Source organism: Tursiops truncatus, chromosome 10 (assembly GCF_011762595.2).
Source record: "Tursiops truncatus isolate mTurTru1 chromosome 10, mTurTru1.mat.Y, whole genome shotgun sequence".
Lineage (NCBI taxonomy): Eukaryota > Metazoa > Chordata > Mammalia > Artiodactyla > Delphinidae > Tursiops > Tursiops truncatus.
The window spans coordinates 58,376,771-58,396,249 of record NC_047043.1 but is presented as its reverse complement, the minus strand read 5'-3'; the positions used below and the strand labels follow the sequence as shown (position 1 = coordinate 58,396,249).

General features: G+C 42.3%; 1 protein-coding gene across 9 annotated transcripts in view; it reads right to left on the bottom strand.

Annotated features, from left to right (window-relative positions):
• ULK4 (unc-51 like kinase 4) overlaps positions 1-19,479 on the bottom strand; it is a 522,462-nt gene that overhangs the window by 153,708 nt on the left and 349,275 nt on the right. For all 9 annotated transcript variants that reach the window (XM_033864673.2, XM_033864674.2, XM_033864678.2 and 6 more), the window contains one exon: positions 12,947-13,045. In XM_033864673.2, coding sequence (XP_033720564.1) covers positions 12,947-13,045 — 99 coding nt within the window. The remainder of the gene's footprint in view (positions 1-12,946; positions 13,046-19,479) is intronic.

Here is a 19,479-nt window from a genome sequence, read left to right as displayed (position 1 = left end):
GGCTCCCATGGTTATGGAAGCTGAGAAGTTCCATGATTTGCCATCCATGAGCTCGAAGTTCAGGAAAGCTGATGGTATAGTTCTTCTCCAAACCTAAAGGCCCTGAAAACCAAGGGAGCCAATGGTGTAAATCCTAGTCTGAGTCTAAAGACCCAAGATCCAAGAGTTCTAACATATGATGGCAGCAGATATAAGTCCCAGCTCAAGCGCAGAGCAAATTGACCTTCCTCTGCCTGCTTTACTGAGTCTACTGTTCAAATGCTAATCTCTTTCAGAAACACCTTCACAGGCACACCCAGAAACTACGTGTCACTATAAGCATTAAAAACAAACAAACAAATGAAAACTCAGAAGGGAGCTGTTCTACCCATACATCAGGATTACCGTCTCATGTTTCATTTTTCATTTGCACTTTCTGGCATCATGTATGTGAGTTTCCAGCATAAAAACATAATACATTATTCTATTATTATTTTATATTTTGGTACTTTATATTTTCCCAGTGTTAATGCTCAAAATGTTTTGAACTGATTTTTAAACAATAACTAGTACAGGAAAGAAGAGGTTAGTTATTAAATATTCAATTTATTTTTCTCTCAGTGATAAATTAAGAGAAACTGATCACAAAGTTACACATTGAATTTTCTGTATTTGCAGTGTTTCTGCATGATGGATTTTGTAATTATCTGGGCCTCCACATTCCAAACAGCTTTGAGGTTTCATTTATGTGAAATGTGAGTTTCCTGTTTTTGCCTCAAGTGTATCTTTAATTATGTGCTAAACCACACTTATAAAAAAAGTTGTGAGTTGAAAATTTAACCCCTCCATTCACACTGACAAAAAGAAAGCCAGGAGAAGCTTAACCAAACAGTTTATACGCAAATCTACTTCTCTGTAAAATGAGTGTTTGTCTACTGCATTTGAAAGTGTATAGTCCAAAAGGCATGCTCTTGATGGTAGAATGATGACAGGAAATGAATTCTGCATGACAAGTCTTTAGTGATGTCATACTGTTGTTCCCGAAGATGGCTCAATTTCAAGGACAGACAGAAACTATGGAAACCTGACTACTAATGACCCTAGGGAATCGAATGAAAATAAAAATAAAAATACCTATTAGAAGGTACACACATAGGCTTAGAATCCACACAACGATACACCAATTTCTAAGAAGTATGCTAATGAGTTCAACTCAGTCAAGGTTGATGATTCTCAATTTGTTTCACCAGATCATGCAGACATGGCCCCAAATAAGTCTAAAATTGCTAAGATTCTATGTGAGAATAAGTCATAACTTTGAACTAAATATGAATACAATTATCTTTTGGCTCAAGTGATACTTAAAAGTAGGAACATGGAACTGCATGTAACCAAGACTCCTTGAGAATTTTTTTCTGAAAAATACTACACCTTTTCTGATACTGATACTAGGTAGTTTTCATTATCTCTGGACTGAATTTTAAAATGACAGAGATTGAAGGGACCAGCAGAGCTCTTCTGGTCCAACTACTGACCTGTAGGCAAGACATGGTCATTTTAACTCCCTGGTGAACCTTTCAGATAAATTGGATGAAAAGGGTGCTTTTTACACACTGTGTCAATTGGCTGTGCTGGGTCACTGGATAAGGACATGTTAGGGTCCATCTGCCCAAAATGGCCTGCTTGGGAAGGGGGACCAGGTAGTCATGCTCTTTGACAGTAATTAGAAAGGAGACCCAGGGGCTGCTGCTAGTGACACGCCTACTCAGGAAGGGCATCAAGAATGGAACATTACTCTGCCATAAAAAGGAATGAAATAGGGCTTCCTTCGTGGCACAGTGGTTAAGAATCCACCTGCCAATGCAGGGGACATGGGTTCGAGCCCTGGTCCGGGAAGATCCCACATGCTGTGGAGCAACTAAGCCCAAGCACCACAACTACTGAGCCTGTGCTCTAGAGCCCGCAAGCCACAACTACTGAACCCACGTGCCACAATTACTGAAGCCTGCGTGCCTAGAGCCCCTGCTCTGCAACAAGAGTAGCCACCACAATGAGAAACCTGTGCACCTCAACGAAGAGTAGCCCCCGCTCGCTGCAACTAGAGAAAGCCCACGCACAGCAACGAAGACCCAACACAGCCAAAAATAAATAAATAAAATAATTTTTTTAAAAAAAGGAATGAAATAATGCCATTTGCAGCAACATGGATGGACCTAGAGATTGTCATACTAAGTGAAGTAAGCCAGACAGAGGAAGACTAACATCATATGCTATCGCTTAAATGTGGAATCTTAAAAACAACGATACAAATGAACTTATTTGCGAAACAGAAATAGACCCACAGACATAGAAAGCAAACTTACAGTTACCAAAGGGGAAAGGGGGCGGCGGGGTGGTATAAATTAGGAGTCTGGGATTAACATATGCACAGTAGCATATATAAAATAGGTAAACAACAAGGACTTACTGTATAGCACAGGGAACTATACTCAATATTTTGTAACAACCCATAAAGGAAAAGAATCTGATAAAAGTATATATCTGAATCACTGTGCTGTACACCTGAAGCTAACACAACACCGTAAATTAACTATGATTCACTTTTTAAAAAATAGGAAAAAAGATAAAAGAATATTTTTTAAAAAAGAATTACGATTAGCAAATCATCACAATGAATGTAGATCAAAAAAATTTCATTTGCTTTTTTCTAAAAGAAATTACTATTCTTATCATTTCATGGATGTAGCACAGGTGCCCAGACATGGAACTTCCTGAGCCTAAAGTAGAAGAACAACATTTTAAAATTCAACATAAACTTTTATGCTCTACTGAGACATACCTAGCTGCTTATTTTGGAGGACCAAAATATAGTTTAGTATAGCATCACAGAGCGAATTTATTGCCACCGGAAATCCAACCAAATCGTTCTTCGTCTCCATTGAACAGAACAGTATGTTGACCCTCACTGGCAGAATTAAAGAGTGAATTCTGTTGTAGCAGCTACTGTGAGAAACTTAAGAGTTGCAGAGCTGGTGAATATTTATGAAGTTTTCCTACTGTGCTGGCCACTGGCAGAGATAGTGGGAGAGATACATGCTTCTGAATCATTCAAGAAGCATGGAGTACCCGTCAGATCTGACTCTGAGAATTCGAATCCTAAATTTAGAAGAAAAAAAAACCTCACTGTTTACTAAAAATAAGGTGTATTAGGAAAAACGTTCAAGATTCTGAAGCTAAAATTACAGTCCAGATACAACTCTCCACCTGATGGACAGAATGTCAGATATCTCTAGAGAGGAAAGAGCTGGCACTAAGCTGCTTCCTTGCTTTGCTTCCATGCCTTACATACTATACTCAGGGAAAAGCAAGAAGACCCCTTGGTTCCCACTGATGCAGGGTGAGAGCTGCCTCTGAGGCCAGCTTCTGGCCACTCTTGAGGGAAGAATGTTTCCAAGGCTGAGGCTGAATGTCACCTGTCCTGTGCCCTCTCGGGAGGATCCTTGCCCCACCTCATTACACTAAACCTTTCTGATTTATGACTCACACCCTAAATCAAAATTTTAATAAAAAATTGTCGAGAAATATCCTGTTAAGTCCTTGGTATAAATCACTCTACCCTCACTTCTTTTTGTGTCCTTTATACGCACATACAAACAGCATGATATAAATCAGCTCGTATTACAATTTTGTAACTAGGTTTTGGCACTTGTTATATCTCATTCATGCACCCCACAATTATTTACTGAGAGCTTGTGATGGCCAACCACTTTGAAAGGGTGGGTAGTAAGGCTGGGAACTAAACAGACAAGTGACTTTCAGTCAAGATAGTGTGTGACTTCAAATTTTGCACTACTACCTCCATAATAACTACAAGAAGAAAAAAAATTATACGATACAAATATCTTTGTGGACCAGAAATGAAACAAACACACGGAAGCTTGAGGTTCAAAAGCTGTTAGAAGTATCTATACCAACTAGGATCTCCAATACAACTGGGGCCACACCCCATGTGGAGCTAGGACAAAAGTCAGGCACAGAGTGTGAAATGGAGGTTGGGGTTCCTGTCCACAAAAGGAAGCTGAAGAAGCTGCTCCAGCCTTGGGGCTTCGGATAATAAATGAAGCTGCTCTACTGTTGAAAAGAGCAGCAACAGAACCTGTGCCAAATCCCCTGCAGGCTCGATGTCTGGATTTGTGATAAATCCAGTATCATCATGATATTGGAATTTGGGGACCCAGAGCAGAGTCAAGGTAACCATAATATCACTAGATAGCAAGGGGCTGGTGCAGAGAAAAGAAACAGCAGCATCACAAAATACAAATAACTTCCACTCCTAATGAGCCTGACTAGGAAGGAAGCCTAAAATAGAGAAAGAGAACCACTAAACACAATGACTACCGGGTGAATTCATTCAGGAAGAAATGAAAATAATAGAGTAGCCTCAAAAGGACTTATTTTTAACAGTTTCCTTGAAGCATAACTGACATGCCAAAAAACTACACATATTTATTTATAACATACAGCAATCAAGGTAACAAACATATCCACAAACTTCAAAGGCATCTTTCCACCAATGCCTCACTATTTTGATTATAGTAACTTCATAGTACATCTTGACATCAAGTAGCGTCAACCCTTCAACTTTGTTTTCTTCCAAAGTTGTCTTGGCTATACTAAGGTTCTTTGTATTTCATGAACATTTTAGAACAAATTAAACAATTCCAACAAAAGAAAATATCGTGCTGAAAAAATTCCCAGAAACACAAAAGCAACCAAGACTGAATCATGAAGAAGTAGAAAATGTGAAGAGAACTGTAACTAGTAAGGAAATTGAATTAGTAATCAAAAATCTTCTGCAAGTACCTCTGCAGACCACAACAGCACAGAGCCTAGGTGCTATCTCCTGGCACGCACATGGGGCTGGCTCCTCAGCTACACGTCAAACACCAATTCTGCTGCCCGTGCTGGATGCCAAGTGAGATAATGTGATTTTTTTAAAAAATAGTCTCCTATTTTCCTTTCTTTCATTTATTTATTTACTTATTAACATTTTTATTTATTTATTTGGCCGCTTAGGGTCTTAGTTGCAGCACACGGGATCTTTATTGCGGCATTCGGGACCTTTCCTTGCAGTGTGCGGTGTGTTTGTTGCAGCGCATGGGCTTCTCTCTAGTTGTGGCATGCGGGCTCAGTATTTGTGGCACGTGGGCTCCAGAGCGCATGGACTCAGCAGTCGCAGTGTGAGGGCTCTCTAGCTGTGCCGTGAAGGCTCCAGAGCGCACAGGCTCAGTAGTTGCAACACATGGGCTCTCTAGTTGTGGCGTGCTCTCTAGAGTGCACAGGCTTAGTTGCGCCACGTCACGTGGGATCTTAGTTTCCCAACCAGGGATGGAACCCACATCCCCTGGCGGATTCTTAACCACTGGACCACCAGGGAAGTCCCTACTTATTTATTAATTTTTTTGGCCACACCGTGCAGTTTGTGGGATATTAGTTCCCCAACCAGAATTGGAGGGCTTCACTGATGAATTCTGTTAAACATTTTAAGAAGAACTAATACTAATCCTTCTCAAATTTTTCCCAAAAATTGAAGAGAAGGGAACACCTAACTTGTTCTATGAGTCCAGCATCACCCTGATTCCAAACCCAGACAAAGACAGTATAAAAAATAAAACTGCAGATCAGTATCCCTAATGACCACTGACGCAAAAATCTTAAAATTCTGGACAACCAAATTCAGCAGCATATTAAAAGTATTAAACACCATGAACAAGTGGGCTTTATTCCTGGAATGTAAGGATGGTTCAGTATATGAAAATCAATTAATATAATACACAACAATAGTACCCAAAGCAATCTACAGATTCGATGCCATCCCTCTCAAAATCCCAATAAAGTTTTCTGCAGAAATAGAAAACCCCATCCAAAAATGCGTATGTAATTTCAAGTCACCCCAAATAACCAAAACCATCTTGAAAAAGGACAATAAAGCTGGACTCCTTGATTTTAAAACTTACTCTACAATGATCAAACCAGAAGAATGACATACAGACTAACTGAAGAGAACAGAGATTCCAGAAATAAACCCACACATATATAGTCAAATGATTTTTGACAAGGGTGCCAAGACCATTCAATGGGAAAGGATAGTCTTTTCGTCAAACGGTTCTGAGAAAACTGGATACCTACGTTCAAAAGAATGAAGTTAGACCCTTACCTAACACCATACGTGAAAATAAACTCAAAGTGAATGAAAGACCTAAGTGTAAGACCTAAAACTATAAAATTCTTGGCACAAACATAGGGCAAAATCTTCATGACACTGCATTTGGCAATGATCTCCTGGATATGACACAAAAGGCACCAGGCAACAAATGAGAAATTAGGCAAACTGGACTTTATGAAAATTTTCAAAAAGTGTGCGTCAAAACACAATATCAACAAGGTAAAAAGGCAATCCACAGAATGGCATAAAGTATTTTAATATCATATATTTGATAATGGGTTAATTTTCAGATTACACAGTTTCTAATACTCGACAGCAAGAAACCAAACAACCTAATTCAAAAATGGGCAAAGGACGTGAATAGACATTTCTTCAAAGAAGATATCCAAATGATCAATAAGCACGTGAAAAGGTGCCCAATATCACTAATAGTTAGAGAAAAACACATTAAAACTGCAATCAAATACCACTTCTATGCTAAAAGAAATAAGCCAGTCACAAAATGACAAATAATAAATGACTCCACATACATGAGGTACTTAGAATAGTCAAAATCACAGAGACAGAAAATATTGGGTTGGCCAAAAGTTTTGTTCATTTTTCCCCGTAAGATGGCTCTAGCAGCATTTAGTTGTCTTTAACTTCATTGGAAACAATTTTGTTAGACCGTGTGTGACAGCTGTCATATCAGCGTGCATTTAAAAAAAGACTTAGCAAAATTGGTGGATTTTTGTGTAGCCATTTTAATATTGAAGATGGAAGAAAAAAGGGAACATTTTCGGTATATTATGCTTTATTACTTCAAGAAAGGTAAAAACACAACTGAAACGCAAAAAAAGATTTGTGCAGTGTATGGAGAAGGTGCTGTGGCTGATCGAACACGTCAAAAGTGGTTTACGAAGTTTCGTACCAGAGATTTCTCGCTGGCCGATGCTCCACGGTCAGGTACACAAGTTGAAGTTGATAGCAATCAAATTGGGACATTAATTGAGAACAATCAACGTTATACCACACAGGAGACAGCCAACATACTCAAAATATCCAAATCAAGCGCTGAAAATCATTTGCACCAACTTGGTTATGTTCATCGCTTTGATGTTTGGGTTCCACATAAGTTAAGGGAAAAAAATCTTCTTGACTGTATTTCCACATACGATTCTCCATTGAAATGTAATGAAAACGTTTTGTTTCTAAAACAAATTGTGATGGGTGATAAAAAGTGGATACTGCCCAATAACGTGGAATGGAAGAGACTGTGGGGCAAGTGAAATGAACCGTCACCAACCACACCAAAGGCTGGTCTTCATCCAGAGAAGGTGATGTGTATATGGTGGGATCAGAAGGGAGTCCTCTATTATGAGCTCCTTCCAGAAAACCAAACGATTAATTCCAGCAAGTACTGCTCCCAGTTAGACCAACTGAAAGGAGCACTCGATGAAAAGTGTCCAGAATTAGTCAACAGAAAACACATAAGCTTCCATCAGGGTAACGCAAGACCGCATGTTTCTATGATGACCAGGCAAAAACTGTTATAACTTGACTGGGAAGTTCTGATTCATCCGCCGTATATACCAGACACTGCACTTCGGATTTCCATTTATTTAGGTCTTCACAAAATTCTCTTAATGGAAAAAAGTTCCATTCTCTGGAAGACTGTAAAAGGCACCTGGAACAGTTATTTGCTCAAAAAGATAAAAAGTTTTGGGAAGATGGAATTATGAGTTGCCTGAAAAATGGCAGAAGGTAGTGGAAAAAAAGGGTGAATACGTTGTTCAATAAGGTTCTTGGTGCAAATGAGAAATGTGTCTTTTATTTTTACTTAAAAACAGAAGGCACTTTTTGGCCAACCCAATAGAATGGTGGCTGTGTGGAGCGGGGAAGGGATAGTTACTGTTTAATGGGAATAGAGTTTCAGTTTTACAAGATGAAAAGAATTACAGAGGTGGATGGTGGTTATGACTGCACAACATTATGAATATATTTAATACTACTGAACAGAGCACTTAAAATTGATTAACGGGGTAAATTTTACGTTATGTTTATTTCATCACAACAAAAAAAGAGAAAAAATTCAAACAGCCCTTCTTCCTTGGCCCAAATCATGTAGTTAGTTATTCCCTCCACAGGGCCCCAGGGAACCTAGAAGCATAGCAAAAGAATTTCTATATTGTACTGTGTGATAAATTGGCATGTTTGCGTACCCAATGGCTGTTCTTTGATCTTACGCATGATGTTTATGAAGGTATACTGAGGATCCTGTATATTATTATCTGCAGAGTATATGCTGGATCTCTGTAATTCAATAACTTTTTGTCAGGAGGCTACAAGTTTACAGCCAAGAAGAAATGCCAGACACTTCACTAAAAAAAAAGTTATCCAGAGGATATTACAGGAGATCAACATAGGAGATGCTAGGTGAGGACTGCAATCCTACCCAGACTGCAGAGGGACAGCTTTCCGGTGGCCAAGAAAGGCATGGTTAATATGAAAAGTATAAGCCAGGCTGAAGACTGGCATTTTTGGCATATAATAAGGAAAACCTTAAAAACAATTCTCTCTCATAAATTTGAAAATACTTATTTTAATAGGGGAAAAGGAAGCTGCAGCGTAATTTTTATAGCAATTAATTCTCTAGTTACAAAACTCATCTGGGATACATATCCTGGCTTTGTATTTTCTTGAAAAAGAAAATATTTAGGGGCTTCCCTGGTGGCACAGTGGTGAAGAATCTGCCTGCCAATGCAGGGGACACAGTTCCGAGCCCCGCAGAACAACTAAGCCCATGTGCCACAATTACTGAGCCTGCGCTCTAGAGCCCGCGAGCCACAACTACTGAGCCCATGCACCACAACTACTGAAGCCCACACTCCTAGAGCCTGTGCTCCCCAACAAGAGAAGCCACTGCAATGAAAAGCCCGCACACCGCAGTGAAGAGTAGCCCCTGCTCACCGCAACTAGAGAAAGCCTGCGTGCAGCAATGAAGACCCAACGCAGCCAAAAATAAATAAATAAAATAAATTTATTTTAAAAAAAAGAAAATATTTACATCAAACAACTACCCTGCTTTGTCTTTTCTTCAGGAGACATAGTCAACTTGTTATATATTTTATTAGCCATATTCTTACTCACACTACGGTTACCAATTGAGGGTTCAAAGAGCCCCTTGAAATTCTGTATTGTGTACAGAACTTTGCATATAGGTGAGTCTAGGCATTTTTCCCGGAGAGTCTAGATTCATCAGATTCTCTAAGTAGTTCACACTCAAGACAGACTGAGAGGACTTCCCTGGTGGCGCAGTGGTTAAGAATCCGCCTGCCAATGCAGGGAACATGGGTTCGAGCCCTGGTCTGGGAAGATCCTACATGCCGTGGAGCAACTAAGCCTGTGAGCCACAACTACTGAGCCTGAGCTCTAGAGACCACAAGCTACAACTACCGAAGCCCGTGCGACTAGAGCCCGGACTTCGCAACAAGAGAAGCCACCGCAACGAGAAGCCCACACACCGAAACGTAGAGTAGCCCCCGCTCACCGCAACTAGAGAAAGCCGGGGTGCAGCAACGAAGACCCAAAGCAGCCAAAAATAAATAAATTTATATAAAAAAAAACAGACTGAGAATCCGTCTTATACCCACAGTTCACTATGATTTTATAGTGTAAACATGGGTCGTAAATTATGGGTTGACAGGTTTCATGCTCCCTGAAGGATAAGTATGCTTACTTTCACAGGACCCTATCTGGAAAGAACCTCAAAAGCTAACAAGTTCACTCTCCTACCTTTAGGTAAAATACCTCTACAATTACCCAAGTCCAGTGAAAACTAAAAGTCTGCTTATTTTTCCCTGTGGGAAAGCAATTCCAGCACCTCATTCTGTAACTTATCACATTTTTAACAACCACTGTAAAAATTTATCTTCGGTCTGTATGTGCTCTAGTTGAGGCCCTCAATAGCCTTATTACTATTTTTCGTCACTGTATACACAGCTGTAAATGTGCATTAATCTTTTCCAGAGAAGACATATTGTTTGTCGCAGGCCATTTTTAAACCTAATGACTGCAGTGGTAAATGTGTATGTACACAACACAGTTCACACACTTTAGGCAGACATCTGGCCAATGTACTAGAACCTAAGCGTGATCACGTTACTAGTAACAGGAGTTCAGAGTCCCAAAGGCTGGGGAAAATATCTCAGAGGATACACTGCAGCAAGAAGGGGCTCTCCAGCTGTTTCTGGCAGCTATAGTGTAGGCCAGAAGTACGGGTGTCGTGGCATCTGGTGGAGGTCTGACCTTACGGGGGGCCCACAATGTTGGGCCCCTCTGCAGCCCTCATCCTAGCCTGGCCTGTGATCACAGCTCCACTGCTCTCCCTAGTGGAGACTGTACATCCCAGGCTTTCCCGAGCACTGGCACCCCGACTCCCCCTACTTGCCTGCCTCTCTGGGTTCTTCTCCTGTGGTCCTCCCTACACAGACGTCGGACCCTCCAGGCCTCCCACCACCAGCAGCGGCACCCTGCCACCCTCTGTGCGTCTGCCCACTAGCTACGATTCACCGGCACTCTCAAGGGTTGCTTCCTGCTTCCCAGGGATTGTGGACGAGCTCTGGCCTGGGCAACCCAGCAAATCTGCCCACTGTCCTGTGGGCTGTAGTCACACCTTCTCCAATGAGGTCTGACCCACAGCCTTGGGGAAGAGGTATCCCCTTTCAAGTTTGTCCTTCCTGAGGTACTCTCCCTCTCCCTCAGCTTTCGGATACCCTACAGAGTTCTTTTTAAATCTTACATTTACTCGTCAGTTATAGTTTAATAATTCTTTATATTGAAATTCTTTTATTTAAATCACTATGTGGTTTGTCTTCTGATGGGACCCAGACTGACGCAATCACAATGTCTTTGACTGTGCTCATCGATAATATTTGCTAACAGTGTATTTTTATTGTTTTTATTTTTCCTTCTAGTTTAAGTATATTACGGTTAAACAATGTGGTCTATACAATTCCTACTTATTGGAATTTATTGATATGTTTTAACCTAACGCATGGTGAACTTTTTAAAGTATTTCCAGAAAATTGAAAAGAAGGCACAGTCTCTATTTTCAGGGTAGAAAGACAGATATACTTCTATTAGATTAATCTTACTAAAGTTTTCATATCCTCTATACCAGGGGTCAACAAACTTTTTCCGTAAAGAGCCAGATAGTAAACAACACAGGCCTGTGGGCTACAGAGTCCCTGTTGTAACTCCTCAACTCTACCGTCAAGATGCAAAAGCCGCCATAGACAATTGTTTGTGTGGCTGTATTCAATAAAACTTTACTTACAAAAAGAGGCAGTGGGCCAGAGTTAGTCCACATGCCTTAGTTTGTCAACTCCTGCTCTATATCATCATTTTCATCCACTTGGGTCGTCAAGCAATGAGAAAGACAGGTTAAATCTCTTGATATTACTGTACTTTTTTTCCCCTATATGTTTTGGTCTTTCCCTGTATGTTTTGGTCCTTCTCTGTTTTTACAGTTCTGTGCTCTGATATTTGACACAAAAAGGTTCATAGTTATTGTATCTTCCTGTGGACTTTACTCCTTACCATTGTAGAGTCCTTCTCTTTGTCCTGATAAAGGTTTTTTGTTTTGCATTAAACCTTACGTCTAATAGATGAAAACGTTTAGAAAGCAAATATACAATAAGACAATAAAATTAAGACCAAAGATAAGTTTAAGAATAAATCTAATTGGCATAAATTCAACTATTAAAGCAAATCTCAGAATGTGGCAAACACCAAAACCCTGTCTATAAGATACGTATGTGAAATAGAGTGTCCTAGAAGTTTACCTGAAATAGATTCTTCAACTGCCTTTAAGCTTTTTTTATTGTTTAAATCTTATATGCTATTAATATGAGTATTATCCTACATACCATATATTGCATCAGTTATATTTAATGGGGCTGTTTTGAGTCTTTTATATGTCTTTAAAGAGTGCATGACTTGGTTAGTCTTCCCTCTGTTCACTGGAGCCCCATCTATGTCCTGCATATTTCCAAAATATACAAACAGCTCATATAACTCAATAACAAAAAAAACAAACAACCCAATCAAAAAATGGGCAGCAGACCTAAAAAGACATTTCTCCAAAGAAGACATATAGATAGCCAACAGGCACATGAAAAGATGCTCAACATTGCTAATTATCAGGGAAATGCACGTCAAAACTACAATGAGGTTCAGTTGATCCAAGTCTCCATTGGGTTCTTTTCACATACTCAGTAGTCTTGTGCAGTCTCATCTGTTTTCGTGTAATTTCACTTATTTCATTCTATTTCTATGGAGACTGTGGTGGATATGCTCTAGCTCTGTCTGCGCTTCTGCATTTCAGGGTAGTCCTGCATGCCAAGTAACCCTAAAATATCTTTTTGAAAGAGAATTGATGCCCACAATGGATTTCTTCTTCCTTCTTGGAATTCATTTCTTGATTTTCCTTTTTTTTTTTTTTTTTAACCTCACATCCATTAAGAAGAATTTGAGGCTCTGCCTTACTTAAATATCCACTTAAATGAACGATTAGCCACCGCATATTAAAGTAGAAATTTAGTATTTCCAGACTAAATAATCTTCTGAAATTTCTTTTGGTTCTAGTTTTGAAAGGAATCAAAAGAGCATAGCAACTCAAGACATCATGAAATTCAAATAAAATCACTTCACCCTCTGCAACGACCTGAGAGACACACAAGCAGGTGTGTGAGCTCTTACCAGCGGGATAAGCAGGCTGATGAGGTCTGTCAGAGGCTTGCCGAGCAGCAGCAGGTCTTCTGCGGCCTGAGTGTCCCCTCCAGAGCCGGACTTCTGTGCCTGAACAGGGGGAGGAGAGGGGAAGGGGGTCTTGGAGATTAGTCAGTTTGGCCATAGGAGACAGGTCCACCCAGTCCCAACAGATGACGGCGCAGAGGAAGCATCTGACCTCAGGCCCCTGAAGAGAAGTTATGCTCGGTAATCACGTGACAGAACACACACACTGCCACCAGCTGAGGCCACAGAGGCGGATCTGGGCGGACCACAGATAAAGCAACACCCAGGGCTGTCGTTGGAGGGATGATATTGATGTTCACACACTGCGGGTGGTAAAGCACTTTATCTTCCCAACCATCCTGAGACGAGGTGCAGTTATCCCCATTTTTCAGGGGAGAAAACTGAAGTTCAGAGAGGTTGAGTAGTTTGTCTAAAGTCCCACAGACAATGGGTGACAAAGCTGGAGGATGAATCCAGGCTAAATGCCTCCAAATCACACAAGCTCACCTCTTCTGGGCACTGTTATACATACACATTATATGACGCAGACCAAATGCATTCTGCTGTGCTTTCCTTCTCTATATGCACACACCTGCTCAAATAACATCTAGAATATTTATCGAATGAACAGGCTTTGGACCACTGCATGAAGAAGCTTCAGATACAGGTCTACGTTGCTTAGGAAGTACACAATGGAAGTAAGAATTCACAAATGAGTGGCTTTAACTTTAAGTGTGTCTTTCCCAGGAGTTTTATAGAACTGCCTCATTTCAGAGAAGATTTCTATCATAGAGATGAATAATTTTATACTGAGAGAAGGCACTGATTATTTATTGTATTTGCTATAGCACATATACATTTCATTCGCATACACCCTCTCTGTTTTTAATTTCACTCAGAACAAAACTACTTTTAGGTAATGACCTTTGCCAGAGCCTTTTTAAAGCAGGCTGCCCCGCCTTAGGTCACTAACCCTCTCATAAATGCCAAGGTTCCTTCTGCCTTCGGGCGTATGGAGAGAATTTAAGTGGCGCACTTTCCTTCGTTCAAAAGGAAAGAAAAACAAAATGGATGTTGTGGAAAATCAGACACCTTCCTTTTAACAGCTTGCACCTCTCTGCAGCCGAGGGGGACAACAATAATTGGTAGCTAGAAGTTTCCTCTCACCTCCCCCCTCCCCTTTCCCTACCTCAACCCCTGGCCTCTATTAGAGACGTGAAATTTCCTCCCAGAAAACAAACGCGTAGCACTACCCTAGGTCTGAACCTTTCTGAAGTTCGGCTGTTGATCCTGCCTTCTGAAGCACCATGTGAGGTGGAATATCGGCCTTTGCACATTAATATGTTATCCTTTAGAGAGGACCGACTGTCTCTTGGGAAAAATAAGGCAGTCTTGCAAACCAGCACCTAGGCAGGGAGGGGCATGGGGCCACTGCTTCCTTTCCAAACACACATAAGCAAGGAGACATGGCTACAAGCACAAGCACACACTGTGGGACTCTTCCCGCCAGGATATCCAGTAGGCCTCCAGACCCTCTACAGTCATTTGTTATTGTCACCAAGAAACAACCTGACCCTGCCCGCCAGTATTCGGGTACCACCTCCTTATAAAGATGCCAAGCGTTCCAGAAAGGGAATGCTATAGCTTGCACGAGAGGAAGGTGCACATCAGGAATGCATATGAAATTCAACTGTCCTCACAAAAATCCAGGCCCACAGCAGAAACTGTGCGCCAAGGAGATCACGTGTGGGTAGCCGAGCAATGAATACAGGGGCCTGGCCAGCCTCTCTCAGGGTCTCTCCAGCTCCCCAACGGTACACTCTCCAGAGTCAGCCTCTCGATTCCCAGATACCTTACATGTGCATTCTGCAAGGGGCTCTTTCCACAGCAAGAAAACCCACCTCTGCCGTGATGTTGCTACGGTCCTCCCTGTCCAGTCCTCTGCCTCTGCCTCTGTCCCACTGACCCCTTTCAGCAACTCACTGCCCCAGTCCTTGCTGGCTGGTAACCAACCCCACTCCTGGCCATCCATGGTTCTTGGCTCACCCAGCTGTTACAGCCTGGGCAAGAGGAGAGGGCAGCCTGATTGGGTGCTAGCAGTAGTGCTTGAGGCAAAATCTGAATTATTTGCTGACAAATTAAATGAGGAATATGAAAAAGGGAAATTTTAAGAAGGACCCCCAGGTTTCTAGTTTGCACAGCAGGATGAGAGGGGCAGGGCTTGCTGGCAGGGGAATGTTTGGGAGGTGAATCCTGAGCTCCGCTTTAGACATGTTGAATTTGAGGGGACTGTGGGGCATTCTAGTGGTCACGTTTAGGAAGCTACTGAATATATTAAGTACGGATCTCAGACGAGAACTCTAGGTACAAATATAAATTTAATAGCTGTAAACATATAAAACACGGGCATGTCAACTTATGAGCCGTATGTAATATTAAATGGCATTACAGCATTACCCAAAATGAGATAAGGGGATACAGCTAACTTCTTGGCACAAGAAGAAAGGCCAGGAAGAATATAACTCTATTACATCTACCACTGCTACATGAATCTAGTGCACAGGGGGCAGGTCCTCAACAGAGCTTTGTTACATAAACACAGAGGTATGGCGCCTATAGTGAACAAGAGTCAATTCCTCAGGCAGCTGCTGCCAACGTCCTAAGCAGGTTCAAGCACAACAGAGCACAACGTGCAATGGTGTGGCCTAGACAATTCAAGTCAACACTCGGTGCGCTCCCCAGACACCATCATCCACACGCTTGCCATGCACAGATGATACGACTCAGTCCCCACTCTGTAGAACCCCACGGTTTCATTAAAAGAATGGCGTGCTTTACGATGGAAAACAGTATGGAGGTTCCTCAAAAAACTAAAAACAGAGTTGCTATATGATCCAGCAATATCATTCCTGGGCATATATCCAGACAAAACTATAATTCCGAAAGATACAGGCACCCCTATGCTCACAGCAGCACGACTTACAGTAGCTAAGACACGGAAACGGCCTAAATCTCCACTGACAGACGAATGGATAAAGAAGATGTGGTACCTATATACAATGGAATACTACTCAGCCGTTAAAAAGAATGAAACAGTGCCATTTCCAGAAACATGGATGGATCTAGAGATGATCATACTATGCAAAGTAAGTCAGAAAGAGAAAGACAAATACCATATGATAGCACTTATATGTGGAATCTGAAACACAACACAAATGAACTTATCTATAAAACAGACACAAACATAGAGAACAGACTTGTGGTTGCCGAGGGGGGAGGAGTGGGGTGGGGGAGGGAAGATGGATACATAGAAGGGATAAACAACAAGGTCCTACTGTAGAGCATAGGGAACTATGTTCGATATCCTGTGACAAACCATAATGAAAAAGAGTACACATATGCATAACTGAGTCACTTTGCTGGACAGCAGAAATGAACACAACACTGTATATCAACTATACTTCAATAAAATTTAAAAATAGAAGAAGAAGAATGGCAAGTTTTCAAATAACTCCACTAAAGGCAGAGTGTGAAAACTGCCACAGTGGAGGAGGGAATAGAGGAGCTGGGGCGGGAGTAGGAAAAGGTGACACAAAGTCACCGTTTGGATGGTGGGGACGAGGTCTGCAGGGAATGACGTGGACAGCCGGTGTTTCAGGTGCTGGAATCACGTGAGGAAAGGCCGGGAGTGATAAGGCACCGGATCCATGTGGAAAATGCCAAGGTGACTGTTTGGCGTGTGCATGGGCTGCGTGAGGGCTGGCGGACGAGGCTGGAAAACCACCCTGGGGCTGATCATATGAGGCCTTGACCGTCTTGCCAAGGAGTTAGAAAATGATATGTAGATAGTGAGATGTCATCAAAGTTTTCAAGGGCAGGAGAGAAACGATGAGGACCACAGACTACAGCAGACAAATCTCACTTGCACTCAGCCACCAGACAGGGTAGCTCATGGGGGACAACAGTAAGGGCAAAGTCTGAGGAGTCGAACTGGTAACTCCAAGGGATACTGAAATAGAGACTGTAGCCCCTACCCTGGCAGCCTTCACGTGAGTGTGAGATCAAAGACGACTCAGGGGCCACATTTCAGTCTTCCAGGCAATGCCGACACACCTGCCGACCAACAGCAGTTAAACCGTCCTACTACCAGAGTAATGTATCAAGCGGTCCCCCATCACTCCAGAAGTGAGAGACAAGGCCCAGATTGGGAAGTCAGGTGACCTGGATTTTAATATTGAATATTTTCTTTCCCTAGCCCCAAACTTGGTAACATCCCTCGCCGCTGTTCACTCTGCAGGACCCTGTACCTTCCAGTGGTGAGGCATCTCAGTGTATTAAGATGATGATTTGCTCCACTATTTGGGTATTGACCGTCATACCAAAATGAAGCTCCCTGACACTTAACACCCTTCTTCTCTTGATTGCTGCCAAAATCACAGGTGCCAAGCCCTGGGCTAGGCTCACAAATGCAAAATAAAACCATAAATTTATATCTCATAAGCCTGCTAGGAGTTAGTTCACTCCGTTAATACGAACCGATTGCCCTCCCATGTGCCAGGACACAGAAACGAAGAAATCACGGTCCCCAGGAACCCTCTGTAAACAGGAAGGGGAGGTGAGCACCTTTCATCTTGTTGCTATTAATAATACAGCAACCATTTATCGCTTACCTTCCCTGGGCCAGGTATACTTAAGGCACACCATATTTACATATCTTGTATTCTCTCATTTAAGTCCCCTGCTGAGTATTTAGCATGTCTACTTTACAGACAAGGAAACTGATACTCAGACAGGTCAAGTAACGTGCCCAGCGCCTCACAGGTAAAAGTGACATGGCTGGGGGCTTCCCTGGTGGCGCAGTGGTTGAGAGTCCGCCTGCTGATGCAGGGGACACGGGTTCGTGCCCCGGTCCGGGAAGATCCCACATGCCCTGGAGCGGCTGGGCCCGTGAGCCATGGCCGCTGAGCCTGCGCATCCCACAACGGGAGAGGCCACAACAGTGAGAGACCCACGTACCGAAGAAAAAAAAAAAAAAAAAAAAAAGTGACGTGGCTGGGATTCAAATCCAAGGTGTTCCAGCCTGCAAGGCCCAGGTGCTCCCACCACGCCAGTGAGTCCTGAGCATCTATTTGTCTCTGCTTCCACATCTTTCACACACAAACTCACAAGGTAGGTTGGGGATAGGGACTGGACTCCTAGCAGAGATTCTGACACCTCCCTCCCCTACTCCTCACCTTCCCAGTACACATTCCTGCATCATATCCCTCTCCTCCCTGAAAAAGAAAACCGCTTCATAAATCTAAGCACTATTATCATTTTAAACACTGGCAACACTCAGCTCTTCTACTTTCGAGAGGTTCCTGTTAAAAGCAGACATAAGCTTTGAATGCAGAAGAATCCCAGATGTGCAGACAAATGGAAGAGGTGACACGCTTTGGAAAGAACTTTCAGCTCAGTGTTCTAGAAGGATGTGTCGTTGGTGCCCACTCCATTTCTTTTCCCAACCTTTTCCCTAATTCAGTCTCAAGGACCCTACCTCTTTCAGACTGACACCAGGTATCATGTAGATCAAAGTCGGTCATCAAGGTCAAAAGCAATACTTGGCAGATATTATAGGGAAAGATTTAGAAAGATGAGAGCAGTAAAATACAAAGTGGTGCTGAGGGCTTCCCTGGTGGCGCAGTGGTTGAGAGTCCGCCTGCCGATGCAGGGGACACGGGTTCGTGCCCCGGTCTGGGAAGGTCCCACATGCCCCAGAGCGGCTGGGCCCATGAGCCATGGCCGCTGAGCCTGCGCGTGCAGAGCCTGGGCTCCGCAACGGGAGAGGCCACAACAGTGAGAGGCCCGTGTAACGCAAAAAAAAAAAAAAAAAGTGGTGCTGAAAAAAATGAAAGAATAAAAAACAGTGATCTATTGGTACACTAACAAACTGAAAAAAAGAATTAGAAAATATTTTGTACTGAGGAGTTTCCTTTTAAACACCCTACCTGATCACTTGAAATAAAAGAGGATTTCTATGTTCTGGAATTTAAAGAATTTTTAGACTTCTGATCCTTTTTATCCACAACCTACACAATCTTTTTTATTTTTTTTTTTTGCGATATGTGGGCCTCTCACTGTTGTGGCCTCTCCCGTTGCGGAGCACAGGCTCCAGATGCGCAGGCCCAGCGGCCATGGCTCACGGGCCCAGCCGCTCCGCGGCACGTGGGATCTTCCCGGACCGGGGCATGAACCCGTGTCCCCTGCATCGGCAGGCGGACTCTCAACCACTGCGCCACCAGGGAAGCCCCACGATCTTTACAGATTGATATCATCAAAGCATCTTGTGAGAGTAACTATCAACGACACCTTGAAGAATTACATAAAGCTACAACTGTGGAAACTGAAATAAGAAACAATGCTCTTGATAACTTAAAAGGACCAACTGTATAGCACAGGGCACTCTACTCAATACTCTGTAATGACCTACATGGGAAAAGAATCTAAAAAAGAGTGGA